Below are 18,264 nucleotides of genomic sequence, written 5' to 3'. Positions count from 1 at the left end.
ATGTAATTTAATACCATTGACCCTCAATCAACAATGGTTTGAACTGCATGAGTTCACTTATATGTGGTATTTTTTTCAAATACAGATTGAAAATATAGGGTATTCACAGGATGCAAAACCCACGTATTTGGAGGGCCAACTTTTTGTGTACACACTCCTGACAGCACAACCTGAGTATGTGTGGATTTTGGTATACGTGGGTGGTCCTGGAACCAATCCCCTATGTATATTGAGGGAGTACTTTATAGCCACTATAGAAAACAGTATGAAAGTTCTTCAGAAGTCTAAAAATAGAGCTACCAGGTGATTCAGCAATCTCACTACTGAGTATATATTCAAAAGTAAGAAATTCAGTATATAAAGAGATACCTGCACTAGCATGTCAATTGCAACACTATTCACAATAATCATGATATGGTGTCAGTGTTAAGTGTCCATCATTAGCTGGATGGATAAACAAAATGAGGTACATATATACAATAGAATATTATTCAGTCATAAAAAAAGAAATAAATTCTGTTATTTGCAACATGTATGGAGCACCAGGTCATTATGTTAAGAGAAATAGGTGAGGCACAGAAAGACAAATACCACATGTTCTCCCGCATATATGGATGTTATAATAGTATATCTCATGTGGGTAGAGAGTTGATTGGTGGTTACAAGAGGCTGGAGAAGGTACAGAGGAGGAGGGAGATGAATCAAGTTTGATCAATGGGTACAGAAGTACAGTTAGATAGAAAGAATAAGATCTACTGTTTGATAGTACAGTAGAGTGACTGTGGTTAACAATAATGTATTGTCTAGTTTGAAATAGCTAGAAGAGAAGAAATGTTCCCAATGCAAAGAAAAGTTACACATATGTGGCAATGGGTATCTCAATTTCCTTGATTTAATCTTTACACATTGTATGCATGTATCAAAATATCACATGCATTCCACATTATATTATCATTATGTATCAGTTAGAAAAAGATTGTCCCAATATAAGTGAGGGTGTGTGTATATATGAGTATGCTCTGCGATTAAATAGTGTCTTCTCTAGGGTTGGTTCCCACCTTGTTCTCTAAGCTGTCAGGATGGGCTCCAGTGACCTTAAACTGGAATAAATAGGTTACAAAATAAATGAATGAATAAATGTGAATTATTGTCAAAGTTTGTAAAGTACACAATAATCACACAAATCCACAACAATAAATGATGTGGTATGAAAGTACTCAGCAAGCCTGTCAATTGTTATTGTTTGGTTTTAAACTACATGGCAGTAGGAGGTGTTATTTACAATTTTCACTTGGCAAGCATTTACCTCTTGGTTTAGCCCACAACAACTATGACCACCATCACTTACTGATTCACCGAAAATGGGTTAAAATCTTACATGTTTTTATTCATCTTTCTTAAATGTATGTATGACTCACATCTATTTCAATGCTTAATATTACAATTGCTTTGGGTTTTTATTTAGAAATCTGTTAATGTTTTTGTGGCCAGATATATGCTAGAGAAACAACTCTTGTTTATATTAATGAGCCTGTGGTGAAATTTTCTTCTTTATATGTCTTTTGGCTTTAAAGTCAGTTTCCAAGAACAGGCTGATGAGGTTAAGTGGTGACTTACTGTATATACATATATACACACACACAATTGGCTTGCTTTCTCTGGTAGAACTCTGACTATTTGGGTTCAGTTTTTCAGAGTCAGCTGGTGAAAGAATGCATTAGTGTACACATTTTTTACAAAGAATATGTTCAATGTGTTTTAAAGGGGTTAAAAAATATCCCTGAAACAAAGGCTTAATTTTATAAATGAGAATCAAAACCATAAGCTCAACTTATTGTCTATGCTAACATGGCTTTAGTATTTCAGTTTTCAATGGCATGACATTACTAGTCCAAGAAATTATTTCCAAGAAAGATAACAGTTGCAGCTAATATAACTGTTTATTTCAAGACCTTCCTGAAAGACTCATCAATTTTTCAGCAAAAAATAAAAGCAGCAAACAACATTTTGTAACTTAAGGCTCTTCAAACCACTTCCCCTCAGAATCTTTTTGCTGTTCTATCCAGTCTGAAATGTTTATATAATTATCCTTACTCAATTCTAACCACACCATCATTTGAAAGACTTACCTTAAACCAGACTTTAAAATCTCAATTATAATTTCAACTTTGCCCTTTTCTTTCTTAGATACTATGAAGACTTGGCCAGTTTAGTGTTCTCCTTTATTACCGTGAAGAAGAAAGTCAGCTGTGTCTAAATAACAGGCCATTTTGGTAACATTTTGAGGAGCCAGATCCAACTCAGGAAAGAAGGTGAACATAAGCTCAGGAATTCACTACCCAGAATTGAACATTACTAATATTTCCTTATACTTAATTTGAATCCTTTTATTAAACATAAACTAAATTTTACTAATACTGTTAAAATTACCTTTGACAAAGATGAAAGTTCTCTTTCATATGTCATTATTGATCCTTCCCCAAATCAACTGCTATTATAAAACTGGTATGTTGATTTCCAGTTCACTTATTTCTATAGTTTTTAAATAAGTATATCCAGAAACAACATATATTAATATTTTGTGTTTCACCTTGAAATTATACAAATGGTATCATACTATAAGTATGTAAGCAACATTCTGCTAATAACCTTTCTCAATGGTTTTGAGATGTATGTGAAGGAAACGAAAATTGCCACTCCAAAATATACTTCTTTAGCCTATGTCAAAATGACTACTTAGAGGGGCTGTAGACACAGGAATAATTCCGAAAAGCTGTCCTTTGTATGGAAGACTTGCATCCGTTGAGAAAATTTACATTAGTGAAATAAAACACAGATGTAAGAGATTTCTCTGAGGCCTTCTTATCTGCATTATCTGGAGACAGGAAAAACTTAACTCACAGGAAAAGGAAACTAAACATCTGACATTATTACAGGTCTGACAGAGAAACTTTTACCAAAGGCTCCCATCTACTCTTTTTAAGGGCTGCCACCTGTGAGGCTTCACCTGCAAAAAGATAACCTTTGCTTGCCACATATCTCCCCTTTCCCTTCTATAACCTACTACCATGCTCCAAGTTTCTATTCCTTTCTGTACAGTATAAAAACTTCAGTCACATCTCTCTCTCTCATTCATTCATTCATTCATTCATTCATTCGTTTATGAGATGGAGTTTTGCTGTTGTTGCCCAGGCTGGATCTTGGCTCACTGCAACCTCCACCTCCCGGGTTCAAGCAATTCTCCTGCCTCAGCCTCCTGAGTAACACGGATTACAGGCACCCGCCACCACGCTGGGCTAATTTTTATGTATTTTTAGTAGAGATGGAGTTTCACCATGATGGCCAGGCTGGTCTCAAACTCCTGACATCAGGTGATCCACCTTCCTCAGCCTTCCAAAGTGCTGGGATTACAGCCATGAGCCACCATGCCTGGTCACATATCTCTTTTTAGAGTTTTATATTTGCAGGACTCTTGTGTCCAAGTGCACGTTAATATGTTTGTATGCCTTTTTTTCTATTAATCTATTATCAATTTATTTCAGCAGACTTAGACTCAAACCTTCAAAGGGAATGTTTGAGCCTCCCTACATATATACGTATGTATGTATGTATGTGTGTATATATGTATGTATTTGTGTATGTATGTATGTATGTGTGTATATAGACGCACACATCTGTATGTATATATGATATTTAGCAATGAAATGCTGCATTTATTTACTCATTACTCTTTTAATGAAAATGTAGGCTCTTTTAAAATTTGTTTTATGTTTATCATTTAATGTACTTTCTTGAACACATATATAGAAACTCTCTAGAGTATATAAGTATGGAATTGCTAGAACAAAAGATATTGCATATGAGCCATTAATTCTAAAAATAACCATAAAATTAGATACTATCTCCGTTTACAGATAATGCAACTGTGCCTTAGAAAAGGTAAGAGATTTGTTGAAAGTCACAGAGTTAGTAAGCATCAAATCAGTGATTCATACACAGATTTATTTGGTTCCCCAAATAATGTTTTTCCCCAACCATGTTGTTCTTGAAACACAGCCAAAAGAATGTTTTATATGCATGTGAAAATTGCTATATATATATATATTATGCCTAATTTCTGGGTTTCTGAATTTTCTTTTTCTTCTTGTACTTAGACTTTGAACAATTTAATTCACTTAATTTGGATTGGCAAATTCAAATGGTAAATGTTACCAAAGGGGATATTAGGAATCTACCAACGTTTCTCCTGGTAGGGAGATGGCAGAGAACAGGTGCAGGGGAGACTTCAGCTGCTGATTTTCTTCCTTAGGGTATCTAAAATAAGGATGTCTGGGGTAGATAGAGGTGTGACAGTATATCACAGACTGGGGAATTGCTGCAGAGCATCCAGATTTTGGAAATACTTTAAAATTAAAATAAATAAATTAAAAAAAAGCATTACATTTATACAGGGACAACACAACTTTTCATTAAACATTAGGGATACTATCAATCTTAGCACCTGCTTAACGGAAACAGCAAGCTAAAGTGGAAAGCTACCAGAGGCACTTAACCTTAAACTTGTTTGCCTCTTAGCATGAGCAGCAAAGCAGTACAGAGTTAAATCCCCACATTTATATAAACATTTGTTCATTTCAGAGGCCCACTTGGTTACATATATTTCCTCTGCTACATTTCTACGGAATCTATTGTGTTTGCTCTTCACTAAACTCACTTATAGTCTTAATACTACAGACAATCAGATCATTTGAATTCCAGACTATTGGACCTAGTGCACATACTACTGCTACTACTGACAGTTTCTATTATTAAGGGCCAGATGTTTTGCCTCATAAATTTTTCTCATTCAGTTCTCATGAGAACTTTATAAAAAAAGACATTTTGTCTTGATTATATGAACAAGAAAACCAAGCACACCAAGCTAACAGTAATTTGCTCAAGGGCACAGAGTTAAATTTACTTAATAGAATCTAAAATAATTTAGGTTCCTGTGTCTCTTAAGCAAAAGGACAGTGTCAAATTTTTATCCACAGGCCTAGTGTAAAATCTGATACTCAATAAAAATCTGTTATTGAATAAATGAATGCTTGACTCACAGCCATATTCAATACTGATTTAAGGTATAGTCAGTTATGCTAAAATAGTATGTTTTGTACAAATCAAACCTTTTTTGAAGTATCATTTTGAAAATCTATTTTTAAAAACTTTTCAAATATAGCTGAATAAAGTAGACATCTTATATATATTATTGAATGTTGAATCATCATCCTTATGCAGTTAAAAATATCACTTGGTGTACAACATCTGAGGGGCCAACTATAAATTGTGAACAGGTAACACTAATACCTCTTAAAAATTTTTTTTAACTATAAGCTCTTAGGCCTTTTTTAAAAAATATTCTGAGTAGGAAACTGGATATTGTGTATTAGAAAAAATAAGGTTTTCACCATTATAGAAATAAGCATATAAATTAACATTTTGATGTAAACTATGACTACCAATTACAATGTAAGTACTTGATTTGCTTATGCTATTTCTATCATATTCATTTTTCAATATTACATATTCTGAACAATTCCAGATAAGTACCAAATGAATTGCTTTAGTCTGAATTAAATCCTTTGAATGGGTCCTAATCTTGTAGAACCCCTTGTTTCTTTTGTTCCATCATCTTTCACATAGAAGTATTAGCGTTTCAATTTGCCTTTAATTTCTAATACAACCTCGAATTTCAATTATGTAAAAATCTTAGAACAAACAGTCTAAAGAAAAGAGCTGTTAACAGTATCATATCAGAGGTTTATTCTATAGACCACATGAATAGAATTATTTATTGCAAATCATAGTGATAGTACAGCTTTATTGAATCATCACTATTAAAAATGTGTTACTTCAAGCAGCCCTAAATTTCTAAAACTAAGACAAAATTGTCAAAAAGCTTTATGACATATTGATTCTTTTCCCCAGACTCAAAAAATACATAACATTCAATTGAAGCAAAATGATGATTTTTCTGTTATATATCCTATCATTTGGATCTTTATTATAATAAAATCAAAATGGGGTTTTACTAAATTTTTTAAAAGGTATTTTGAAATGACAAATAGGCCTAGTAACAATTTTTGCTTCTCAAAGATATGTAAGAAAATATGAGGAAAAAGTGACTAAGGCTCAAAACAGTATTATAATATAGATATCTATCTACATGCAAATGGGTTAAATACTATATTCTAAGAAAAATTTTATACTTAATATTTTCAAAGATGTTTCTTGGAACAAGTCAAGGTTCTCTGTCAGTGTCACCATGTTATATCTGATGATTTGTAATGGTTGGCAAAGGTAGAATAAGAAACTAAATTAACACATTGCAGAATGACTAAAGACTAAATATTAAACATCGAAACCCAAATTCTTGTAATTATCAGTAGTGACACAATAATGATAATCAGGAAAAGACTCTGTAGTTATACTACCACGGTAGCATTGTATCAGATATTTCACCAGTAAAAATAAGAGATTTATTGATTGCATTAAATTAATGTAACTTCATTATTTAATACATTGCAAAAATTCTCATGTTAAAAAAATTTATCTACCTATCTAGATAAAGAATGTTTCCTCCTTGCCTAATGTGATGGTTAATATTGAGTGTCAACTTGTTTGGATCTCAGGATATAAAGTATTGTTCCTGGGTGTGTCTGCCAAAGGAGATTAACATGAGTCAGTGGACTGGGAGAAGCAGAGCCACCCTCGTTCTGGATGGGCACCATCTAATCAGCTGCTAGCATAAGAGCAGACTTGGTGAGTCTTCTGGACTCCATCTTTCTCCCATGCTGGATGCTTCCTGCCCTTGAACCTCACACTTCAAGTTCATCAGCTTTTGGACTCTTGGACACCAGTGATTTGCCAGGGGCTCTCCGGCCTTTGGCTACAGAGTGAAGATCGCACTGTCAGCTTTCTTACTTTTGAGGTTTTGGGACTCAGACTGGCTTCCAGGCTCCTCAACTTGCAGATGGCCTATTTTGAGACTTCACCTTGTGATCCTGTGAGTCAATTCTCCTAATAAACCCCATTTTGTATGTTCATTTATCCTATTAGTTCTGTCCCTTTAGAGAAGCCTGACTAATAAATCTAATATAAACCCAATGGATTCAATGAAATTGATCAATTCCTGAATTTACTTATTTTACTAATCTTTACAATTTTCTTTCAGAATCTAGATCAAAGGTATATTGTACAAGTACAGGTTTATCACAATGAAAACTTGGTAATTGTTAAAAAGAATACTTACCAACTGGCTCCTTCTGATTCTGAAACAGAATCTTGCTATTACTGCCATCCATATTTGCCATGTTAATTGTGTTTCCATCAGTCCAGTAGAGTTTTCTTAATTCAAAAGAGATATGGATTGAAAATATTAGATGTACACCTACTCACTGAGTAGAAATATACACTAAAAACAAAGTAAACACCAGAATATATTATTGACTCAGGATTATTTCTCTTAAGAAAAATCCAAAATTGTTCAGCCATTTGCTGGCAATAACCTACATATTTGCCTGAGAAAAAAGCATCACTCTTGCTTTTTCCTGTCAGTGAAGAAAAAATATCTCACTTCCTTTTTCTGCGACATTCGAGACTGAATATTTAGCTAAGACTACAGTAAATTATTTTCCTTTTTAAGTAATTCATCAAGATAAAATCCTCTTGGCTGTGAAGAAATCAGATGCCACAGAGGGTAACAAACTCACTTCTACTATTCCTATAGAAAGAATCTCTTTTAGCCCTATGCAAGCTCCCTTAAGGGTACAAGATGCCTAACCAAAAGACTGAAGAAACTGACACCATGATACCAACATGCAGTACATACATTATTAACCACTGGCTTTCAAAATGAAATCAACCACTTTCTCTTACATCTCTTTTTATTCAGAACTGTGATTTCTTAGAAACATAAATTACTGAGATCTTACATATGTCACAGATATATATGTTGGTGTAGGATATATATAATCTCCAGATAACAAAACTCTATCCAGGAATCTCTTTTATAGTGTCCATATTCACATTTTTTTTGACTCTATGGCTATTATATATGTGTCCTCTGAATTAAGCAATGTTTTATATAAAATCAGAGCAAAGAGCAAAGATCTACAAAATTTTGGAAAAACTTGAAAAAATAATCATACTTTACCCCCTGACTGGGTGAGCTGCAAGACACTGTGGCTTGTCGATTCCATGGATAATTGAGGTTTTCAAAGAGCCATCTAGCCTTGCCACATTAATTTGCGTTTCATCAAATTCTGAACTAATCCAGTATAAATTACGTGACACCCAATCCACTGCTAGCCCTCTGATACTCTGAATATCTATAAAACAGGAAAAAGAAGATTTAAAAGTGAATGAAGTTTTTCATTGTATTGGCTCCCCAAGTAGTTATTTTCTATCTAAGGGAAATTTTAATTTACACTTTAATTTTTTAGCTAAAATCCTTACAAGATTGTAATCTCATTCCCTTATCAGATCTTAAGGCATGAATAATCATTAATGTCTTACTGCTGAGATATTTGAAAACCTGAAGCAACAATTAGCACTGAAATTACAGTAACAGTCAATGATTCACTAGTAAACACTGAGGAGCAAACACAGGCAACAGTCTTATCAGTCAAGGTGACCAAAATTCAAATTAGAGTAATAGCTCCAGTTGGTAGCACATCTTTCTAGTCAGGAGAAAGTATTTGTAGGCCATCAACAAATGGGCTGTTTTATATTTTAAGTGCCAATTTGTTACTAAAACAAAATAAAACAATTCAACTTCCCTAAAAGAATCACCAGAGTTGAACATCTTTCACAATAGATAATTAAGAGGAATTAACTGGAAAAAGACACTAAAATCATTTTAACAGTTCTTTAACGTGGGTTCTGCAGAAAATTCTGAAATCTAATTAAGTTTGGATTTGTTACAGCCAATATAAATATTTTGATTGTTATTTCTATATTAAGTTTGGATTTGTTCCAGCCAATATAAATATTTTGATTGTTATTTCTATATTATTGAATTAGGTACCTTTTAAAACAATTATGGAATTTAGGCTTAAATATAACTGCACATTCCAAATTGCACTTAAAAATTACACATTTTCAAGAAAAAAAAGTGTTATAAATGACGAATGCAAAAAATCTTTTAAGAAATATTAACATATAAAGTAGGCCAGTTTAGTGCCCAATTTATAGCATTTGACTACCTTCATTCTGGTTTTATTTTACAAAATTTTAATATGTTCTAGCATTCTGTACTTGTAGACTTCTCAAACTTACAAGACACCTGGAGATTGTTAAAATAAAGATTCTAATTCAGCAGTTTTGGGGAGAGGCCCAAGATTCTGTTATTGCTTAAGGTTGGTGATTCCAATCAAAGCTTCCGAGCAGCTACTACTTAGCTCTAGTCAAATTGCTGTATCTTCCCTTTTTATTCTTTTCAAAAGAAGTCACAAAGCTAGATTTTTTAATGTGAAAGTGGAAACTCCAGATCTGTAAAGTAAGCCAACTAGTTCAAAATAGAAGACAGCAAAACAAGATGTGGAGGCCTGGCAGTTCTGAGTCCGCTGTAAAGTGTAGTATTTGAATGGCAGGCTTCCAGTTTACATTGCCATGCAAGAATCTCAACTGAGCCTACCTTGCTGCTCAAAAAAGCCTTTTAGTATTTCTAAATTAATCACAGTTGCCTTAGAAAATATTACTCATTTCCAGTTCTCTTCAAATCAAGAACCCTCTTACTCTGCAAATTACTTTTCATGATTAATTGGCAGGTAAGTTGGTGAATTTCATATGTGAACTTATTTCTCAATCTTAAACTACAAATTCCTTCTTATTTTTAGTTATTCTCAACCAATTTTGTCCTTTTTTTTTTTTTTTTTTTTGAGATGGAGTCTCACTCTGGCCAGGCTGGAGTGCAGTGGTGGGATTAGGCCTCACTGCAGCCTTTGCCTCCCAGGTGCAAGTGATTCTCTTGCCTCAGCCTCCCGAGTAGCTGGAACTACAGGCGCACGCCACCATGCCCAGCTAATTTTTGTATTTTTAGTAGAGATGGGGTTTCACCATGTTGGTGAAAGGCTGGTCTCAAACTCCTGACCTCGTGATCTGTCCACCGCAGCCTCCCAAAGTGCTGGGATTACAGGCATGAACCACCACAGCCAGCCTTGTCTCATTTTTTGAGACAAAAGTAATATACTACCTCCTTAAAATTTAACCTGCCACGTATTATATGTATTTATTTCCCTCCCTCAGAATCTGTATTCCTTTTTCCCCTTCTTTCACTCTCTGGAGTTAACTGGTTGCTGAGAGGCTGTATTGATGTAATAAGAAGATTTGGGTTGCTGTTCAGGTTAAGTGCCTATTTTTGTCATTAATCAAGTCACTTAAATGTGGTTTAGTCTCTTTTCTTACATGTAAAATGGGCAAATTATAGATAATATATAGGATTGTTATAAATATTATAATACATTAGATAATGTGTATTTATGCAGCCTTATGTAGGACTGAAGAATACTTTGCCAATCTAAGAACTTAATCCTTTCTGCAATTTACCCTGGATTGCTTGGTACTGGCAAAAATATAAAATAAGTTTCTATTTTTCCTAAAATACATGTTCTCCAAAGTATTTTTTTTTTCCTTTTTGTTTGTTTGTTTGTTTATGGTGGGAAGTGAAGGGTAAGAGTTGTCTCTGATGCTCCAAATCCCTTTATTCATTTCTGATAGAGTCTTAATCACATGGCCTAGAGAATATATTCCACTCTTAAATTGTAAAGCACAGCCAAATAAAAGCTATAAATATCTATTTAGTCTTTGTCAAGTCTATAGTTCATGCTTTCTCAAATCTCTTTCTAGCGTTAATATTACAATAGCATCCAGCATTTCCTCTTCTAAGCAATTGATTTATTTGCTGCCAGGTTATTTTTCTGACTAGAGAGCTTTGAATCATGACCTTCACTTGCCAAAAGGTATTCAATAGCTTCTAGCCACCCAGAATGTGAGGTCAAAACTTTTTAGTCTGCTATTTCATATAGTATGAATGTAGCTACAGTACTTTCCCAACCTTATTTCTCAATATTTTTAACCAAATACTTTATACTTAAACCATATAAATATGTTTTCAGGTTTCCAGATATGTCCTCATCTTTCCACACTGCAGGGAAACTGTTTAGATTTCATAGCCTAGCCCCATCTCCACTTGCCTGAATCTCATTCATAATAGGCCAGCTGATCAAGAAAGTCATCCCTTTAACCACAAAAACCTAATCATGTCTCTTGTATATCCCAGCTGGAAAGAGTTTCTCCAACTGCCTAACTCAATAGAACTGTACCTGGTCGATCTCTTTGTACCTAATGTGATCATTACTTTGCTGGTATATAACTACTTTCACATACATATTTTGAGGGCAGGCTTCTTGCTAATTTGTCTTTTTGGCCCCTCTCCCCGGTTGTATACAACATTGCCTTCAACATTAATATTTTTAATGAATTCATGAATAAATTCATGAACTATACAATCTAAAATTTCAAGAGTATGTGAACTGAGCTAAAAAAGTCAAATATGTTTATGTTGAGGAGTATGCATTTAAATACATACTCAGGGAATCATAATTAGAATTTTTTATTTTTACCATTTTTCTCCCCTCCAGATTGGACTTTCTAATTATCATCTTTATGTCTAAAAGAATACTCTTGTTTTTTGTCTATCAATCACTAATTCCTACATCTGGTTGTTGCAGAATGCTCTGGCAAACTAATCATAAGCATATGGAGGAAAAATAAAAATCATCATATATTTAATAATATTTTTCTCTTTCTGATAAAAATATTGATATAATGAAATGTAGCTCTTTTGTTTTCAAGTAAATCAGCACAGGACCTCTGATAAAATTTCTCAGAGAGTTAAATTTTCCAGTTCTGGGATCTCTCATTTCTTGAACTAAGACTAATCATAAAGTATATTCTAAAAAGTCCTTTACTGCCACAAAATTGAAGCATGATAAATTATAATTTTCAAATGCACTGTTGAGATCATAAGACAGGATAAACTCAACATGCTAACACACACACTCATACATTAGCTAAAACTATCAAGGAAGACAAATAAATGGGAATATAGAAACTGGTACAATCATAGAGACAAACACTTGGCCTGAGAATTAAGAGCTTCATGGAATATGAATTGCTCAATGTAAGAGGGTTTAATCCTTAAACTTACAAAGAATGGGTGAGCTAAATAAGACTGATCCCCTGGGTATTGGTAAGGGCATAGACACACCCTAGTGACTGATGACTGTGAGAAACAATGTACCTGCTTATAAAGAAGAACAATTAAAAAATATAAACAAAACTTATTTTTTTTTTGGTCCTTCCTCTGGGGGGAAAGAAATAACCTGAATTCCTAAGAACAGGTGTCCACTGTGCTACTACAGAGTACTAGCTTATATATAAGAAATCCACTGTGCTAGTAAAGATTACTAGCCACAAGAAATCCACTGGTGATTTCTAGGCCAGTTATTATTTGATAGAGTTAATCTTCATTGAGCACGTACTGTTTTCCATAACTGCAAAACCAAAAAATGGGAAAAATAAAATTAAATTGATTCCTGGTTTACAGTGTCTTCCTTTCTCTCTATCAATAAAAAATTCACGTCTTCTGTGAAAGAAAACATTTCTTCAACGGAAAACTCACACTTCCCATTAAGTTCATTCTCATAACAGAACAAAAATAATTAAAACACACACAAAGAAATGAGAAATAAGACAACAGTTAAGAGAAAAATAAACAAAAGGTTTGAACCTCCAAAATCTACATATTCATAAATTATTATATGCAGGATAAAGACAAGGTGGAATATCTTTTTCTTTTTTTTTTTTTTTTTTTTGAGACAGAGTTTTGCTATTGTTGCCCAGGCTAGAATACAATGGCACAATCTCACCGCAATCTCCACCTCCCAAGTTCAAGCAATTATCCTGCCTTAGCCTCCTGAGTAGCTGAGATTACAGGCATGTGCCACCATGCATGGCTAATTTTGTATTTTTAGTAGAGATGGGATTTTTCCATGTTGGTCAGGCTAGTCTCAAACTCCTGACCTCAGGTGATCTGCCCACCTCAGTTTCCCAAGGTGCTAGGATTATAGGCATGAGCCACCACACCCGGCCAAGGTGGAATATCTTAAAGGATTAAATGATGCTTTGAACAATAAGTGAAGTGCAATGATTCCTTTTAAAAGATTCTCGAGCTGGGCACAATGGTTCACATCTGTAATACCAGCACTTTGGGAGGCTGAGGCAGGTGGATCAAGAGGTCAGGAGATAGAGACCATCCTTGCCAACATGGTGAAACCCTGTCTCTACTAAAAATATGCACAAAAAATTAGCTGGGCATGGTGGCACATGCCTGTAGTCTCAGCTACTCAGGAGGCTGAGGCAGGAGAATTGCTTGAACCCAGGAGGCAGAGATTGCAGTGAGCCGAGATCACACCATTGCACTACAGCCTGGGTGACACAAGGATATTCTGTCTCAAGGAAAAAAAAAAAAAAAAAAGGATTCTCTTGGAAGATATGAGAACCAAAAATAACTTGTGTTACTAAAAATACAACACAAAAAATAATTTTTTGATGTGTCAAACAGCAGTTTAGACACAATTCAACTAGTAAACTACAAAACAAATTGAAAGAAGTTAACCAGAGCACAGAGAAACAAGAAATTGAATTGATAGACAGAATGAATAGTCCAACACATTTATTAGAGTTCAACATATAAATTAGAGTTTTCAAAGTAGGAAGTAGAAAGACTGGGTTAGAGAAAATAGAAAATTTTTGAGGATTTCTTCCCCCTGGACTGATGAAAGACAGGACCCCATAGAAGATACAACAACTCCAGGTAGCAAAATACAAACATTATAATGAGGAAAAAGGAAAGATTTTATAAGCAGCTAGAGAGCCAAGACACATCACCAAAAGAAGAATGACAATTCGACAAACAAGAGGATTCTCAATAGCAACAGGGGAAGTCAAAAGATAGTGGGATACTATCTACAAAGGAATGAGAGAAAATAGCTCTCAACTTGGAGTTTTATAATGAAAATTATTTTCAAACTATTTGCTCTAAGCTACTTACAGCAAATAGCTCATGTGGGCAATATATAAATTAAGAATAGCTTAGTGTTTCAGGACACATAGAATGATAAGGCTGGCAAATTATGTCTATATCCCCTCATGCAAGCTTAAACCAAGGAGCTATATACAGTGTTTGTCTCAAAAAATTAGCTGGGCAGGGTGGCAGGCACGTCTAATCCCAGCTACTTTGGAGGCTGAGACCATAGAATCGGTTGAACTGGGAGGAAAAGTTTGCAGTGAACAGAGATCCCAGCACTGCACTGCAGCCTGGACAACAAAAGTGAAAGAAAGAAAGAAAGAAGGAGAGAGGGAGGGAGGGAGAGAGGGAAGGAAGGAAGGAAGGAAGGAAGGAAGGAAGGAAGGAAGGAAGGAGAGGAAGGAAGGAAGGAAGGAAGGAGAAGGGAGAAAATGGCTCACTTGGGAAGAAAGTAATGGGAAATGTAGGCACAGATTTATTTGGGGCCCAATTTTTGAAGCTGATCCCACATTAGATTTAGACTAAGGAAGATAAGAAAATAAAGTCTCTCAAGATAAAGCTCAATATAGAGAAGACAACTAAGTGAGAAAGTATATAGAGACCCACAGGTTTTCAGTCATTCATGGAGTTTCTGAAAGATGAAAAGATAAAATAAAGTATAATTACTGGTGGGATTTGAGATCTTTTGATGAGTTCAGAAGCTAAACTGTTGACAGCTTATCTCAAGTCTTTGTGCTAACAAAGCTATATCTGTCTTTAACAAAGTTTCATTCTGGAAGAAACTGGTAACATTATTCAGCCTGTGGGGTAAGTCAGAAAAGGAGTCATCCTTGACAATGCCTATTCCTCAAATTTTATGTCCAATTGATCGTTAAATTCCTTTATGTTCTTACTCTTTGATATCTCTATAATTTGTCCATGTTTCTCCATCTGTTTTCCCCATCCTAGTTGAGGCTTCTAGTATTTCTTACTAGAGCCACTGTAACAGCCAACTAACCTGTCTCCCAGAGTTCACTGCTCACCTACCCAGAACAACTAGAACTCTCTATCAAACACAGTAGCTAAAGTGGCCTCTTCCAAAGGTAAATCTCATCAGGTAGCCACACCCTCCCTGAAGTACTTCCTTAATTCCTTATTTTCAGAATTAACTTGTCTTATAAAGGTTGACATAATTTGATGTGTATTCCCTTAGATCTTTCAGCTTGTACAGATACATCCCCTCATTCCATGCCCTGTATCATTCATTCAGTCTATCTTGGCTCTCCTTCAGTTTCTTACTATATAGAAAATGTTCAGGTCGGGCCCAGTGGCTCACCCCTGGAATCCCAGCACTTTGGGAGGCCGATGAGGGTGGATCATGATGTCAGGAGTTTGAGACCAACCTGGCCAACATATGAAACCCCGTCTCTACTTGAAATACAAAAATTAGCCAGGCAATGTGGCACATGCCTGTAATCCCAGCTACTTGGGAGGCTGAGGCAGGGGAATCGCTTGAGCCTGGGAGGCAGAGGTTGCAGCGAGCTGAGATCATGCCACTGCACTGCAGCCTGGGACAGAGCAAGACTCCATCTCAAAACAAAACACAAAAAACAAAAATGTTCCAATATTTTTCAAAATGACTAAATGTGCGATTATTGTTCCTAATGAGTATATGTATTATTAGTGAAAAATATTTTTGCTCAAATATTGGTTGATAATTGTGAATAGAGTCTGCTAAATAGAAGTAAGTTTTGATGATTTTCTCAAAGATAAATTCACTAAATTACTACTAGATACCAGTTCATAACTAAAGACACAAAATTGTCTCCTAATTTTTTTTAAGATACAACGTGTTTTGCTCTATATAATTCACAGAGCCGTTTGGGTACTATTAAATATTTACAATCAAGTGCTGGAATATTTTTCTGTTAGACATTGGTGAATTTCTTGAGGGAAGACCACCTAACTGTTTGTCAATTTTGGGAGACATCTAATGTCCTTTACTTGGTCTTGCAAGAATTTAATCACATTTCATCAGTCATTGTTCTTATTTTTAATCTAGTCTAACAATGATTATCCAACCACATTATCCCCCTGCCCATGTAAAAAATTCTGAAGAGGAAATCTTTGCATTAGCTTTTTTATAAAGACTCTTCTTTGTCAGAAAGTTTGAAATAAATATTTGAACAAACTTATAACCAAACTATTCAGTAAACTGTTTTAACAGTGCTAACCTGAGATCAGTAAAGAGCTAGCTTAAATACAACCTTATTTCTGTGGTCAAATAGTCTCAGATCTATTAATGGTACTCAAGCTAACCTTCTAGTATTAAAAAGGATTATGAATAAAACCTGCACTTTCTATTACCTTCATTATGATACTTATTGTCCAGATAAGTCTGACTTTAAATTTTCAATAGACTTTAAAGCATAGGTGTTTGATGCCTCTGTATGAATTGCTGATTATTCTTTTCTCCATCCCCCTCCAAATCCTTCTATCCACTTTATGTTGAAGAGAAACTTTGTCTTTGGTTTTTCTGTCACAGCAAATAGTAAGTGCTCAATAAAGACACATTCAATAAAATAATAGTTGACCCAGGAATTATAATATGCCAAACTTTACACAAATATTAGGATAACTCAATACTAAAAATTTAGAATTCAACCACGACATGTACATGTATGTCTCATTTCAGCTATGTTCCCTATACCGGGAAAAGTTACTCCCTTTTTTTTTTTTTTTTTTGGTAATGGTTAGTTGAAAAACATTCTCTTAGAACCGATAATTTAACCTGCTGAGTCAGGAAATAGATAGGAACCATTAATAGATCTGAGAATATTTTCCTGTCTTATTTGTTTAGTCTGGTTCTACAAAATTATGTGCAAAGTGAAGTTGTTTATAAGCTTAAGTAAGAGAGAGAAATCAATCCTTCCCAATATCCTACATTTTCTCCATGCAAATATAACTATTCCTCCATCAGCAAAAAAGGGCCTTTAAGTCTGTTTATTTAGACATCTAAATTTTTTTTTAATTTTTAAATTTTGTTTTATTATTTTGGAGAGACAGAGTTTTGCTCTTTTTACCCATGCTGGAGCGCAATGACATGATCTTAGTTCACTGCAACCTCTACCTCCCGGGTTCAAGTGATTCTCCTGCCTCAGCTTCCCAAGTAGCTGAAGTAGCTAGGATTACAAGCATGTGCAACCACGCCCAGATAATTTTGTATTTTCAGTAGAGATAGGGTTTCACCATGTTGGTCAGGCTGGTCTTGAACTCCTGACCTCAAGTGATCCACCCGCCTTGGCCTCCCAAAATGCTGGGATTACGGGCATGAGCCACCACATTCAGTTGAGAAATCTAAATTTGAAGGAGATATTCTAAAGTTTTTCTTCATATGAAAGTAAATTTCTAATTATCAGTCTGCTCTGTGCAATTTAATTATAAAATTCTACAATTGTAAGGAGGTAGCATATTATTAAATCTCTAACCAATTCTAACTTTCAGTTAACAGCATAGAGTTGAATAATAGAGAAAGAATATAAAAGACTTATGATTACTATAAATTGAATAACAAACATTTTTGAAGTTGTAAAATGTACAACTTTTTTACCTCTTGAAATAACAGTTTCTAACCCAGTTCCATTAATAAAAGCTCGTTTGATGGTTTGCGTTTTAATATCTGTCCAATACAAACGTTCCTCAGATGCATCGAAGTCTATCACAGTAACATCATCAATATCAGGGACTGTAAATGCCGTGATAAAGTTAAAATATGGATTGTCAATATCCACTCCTCTGATTTCAGAATGTCTTGCATAAAGAAGAAACTTTTTCATTTCTAGAAAAGAAATAGAAATTGTTTTTCTCTTATGAAGTTGACAAGCTTGAAGCAGTCTAGAAATGCTAAAATATAACTTGATTTAATACATTTTAACTCCCCAAAATCATAGTCAATATTTGATGGAAACAATGCAGAAATAATGTATCTATTTTAAATTAAGATATTTAATAGAAACAAATGTAAAATGAGTTAGAATCATTACAATATCATTTTTCTTTAGCTAGAAACACCCACATAGTCTCAGTAATCAATTCTCAGTGACCTTAGAATTTAAAAGTTGCCAAACTACATAAACTACTAGTATCCAATATGA

The 18,264-nt window shown here is 34.4% G+C and overlaps 1 protein-coding gene across 1 annotated transcript in view; it reads right to left on the bottom strand.

The window, feature by feature from the left end:
- The window catches only part of LRP1B (LDL receptor related protein 1B), a 1,560,879-nt gene that overhangs the window by 566,307 nt on the left and 976,308 nt on the right, over nt 1–18,264 (bottom strand). Inside the window, exons 30-32 of the mRNA XM_064382912.1 lie at nt 17,721–17,948; nt 8,195–8,369; nt 7,292–7,386 (exon numbers count right to left, since the gene is read on the bottom strand). Coding sequence (XP_064238982.1) covers nt 7,292–7,386; nt 8,195–8,369; nt 17,721–17,948 — 498 coding nt within the window. The remainder of the gene's footprint in view (nt 1–7,291; nt 7,387–8,194; nt 8,370–17,720; nt 17,949–18,264) is intronic.

This window comes from Aotus nancymaae, unplaced genomic scaffold (genome assembly GCF_030222135.1).
Source record: "Aotus nancymaae isolate 86718 unplaced genomic scaffold, 86718_ANA_hifiasm-v0.15.2.pri h1tg000029l, whole genome shotgun sequence".
NCBI classification, from domain to species: Eukaryota; Metazoa; Chordata; class Mammalia; order Primates; family Aotidae; genus Aotus; species Aotus nancymaae.
This window is presented reverse-complemented; position numbering and strand designations above follow the sequence as displayed.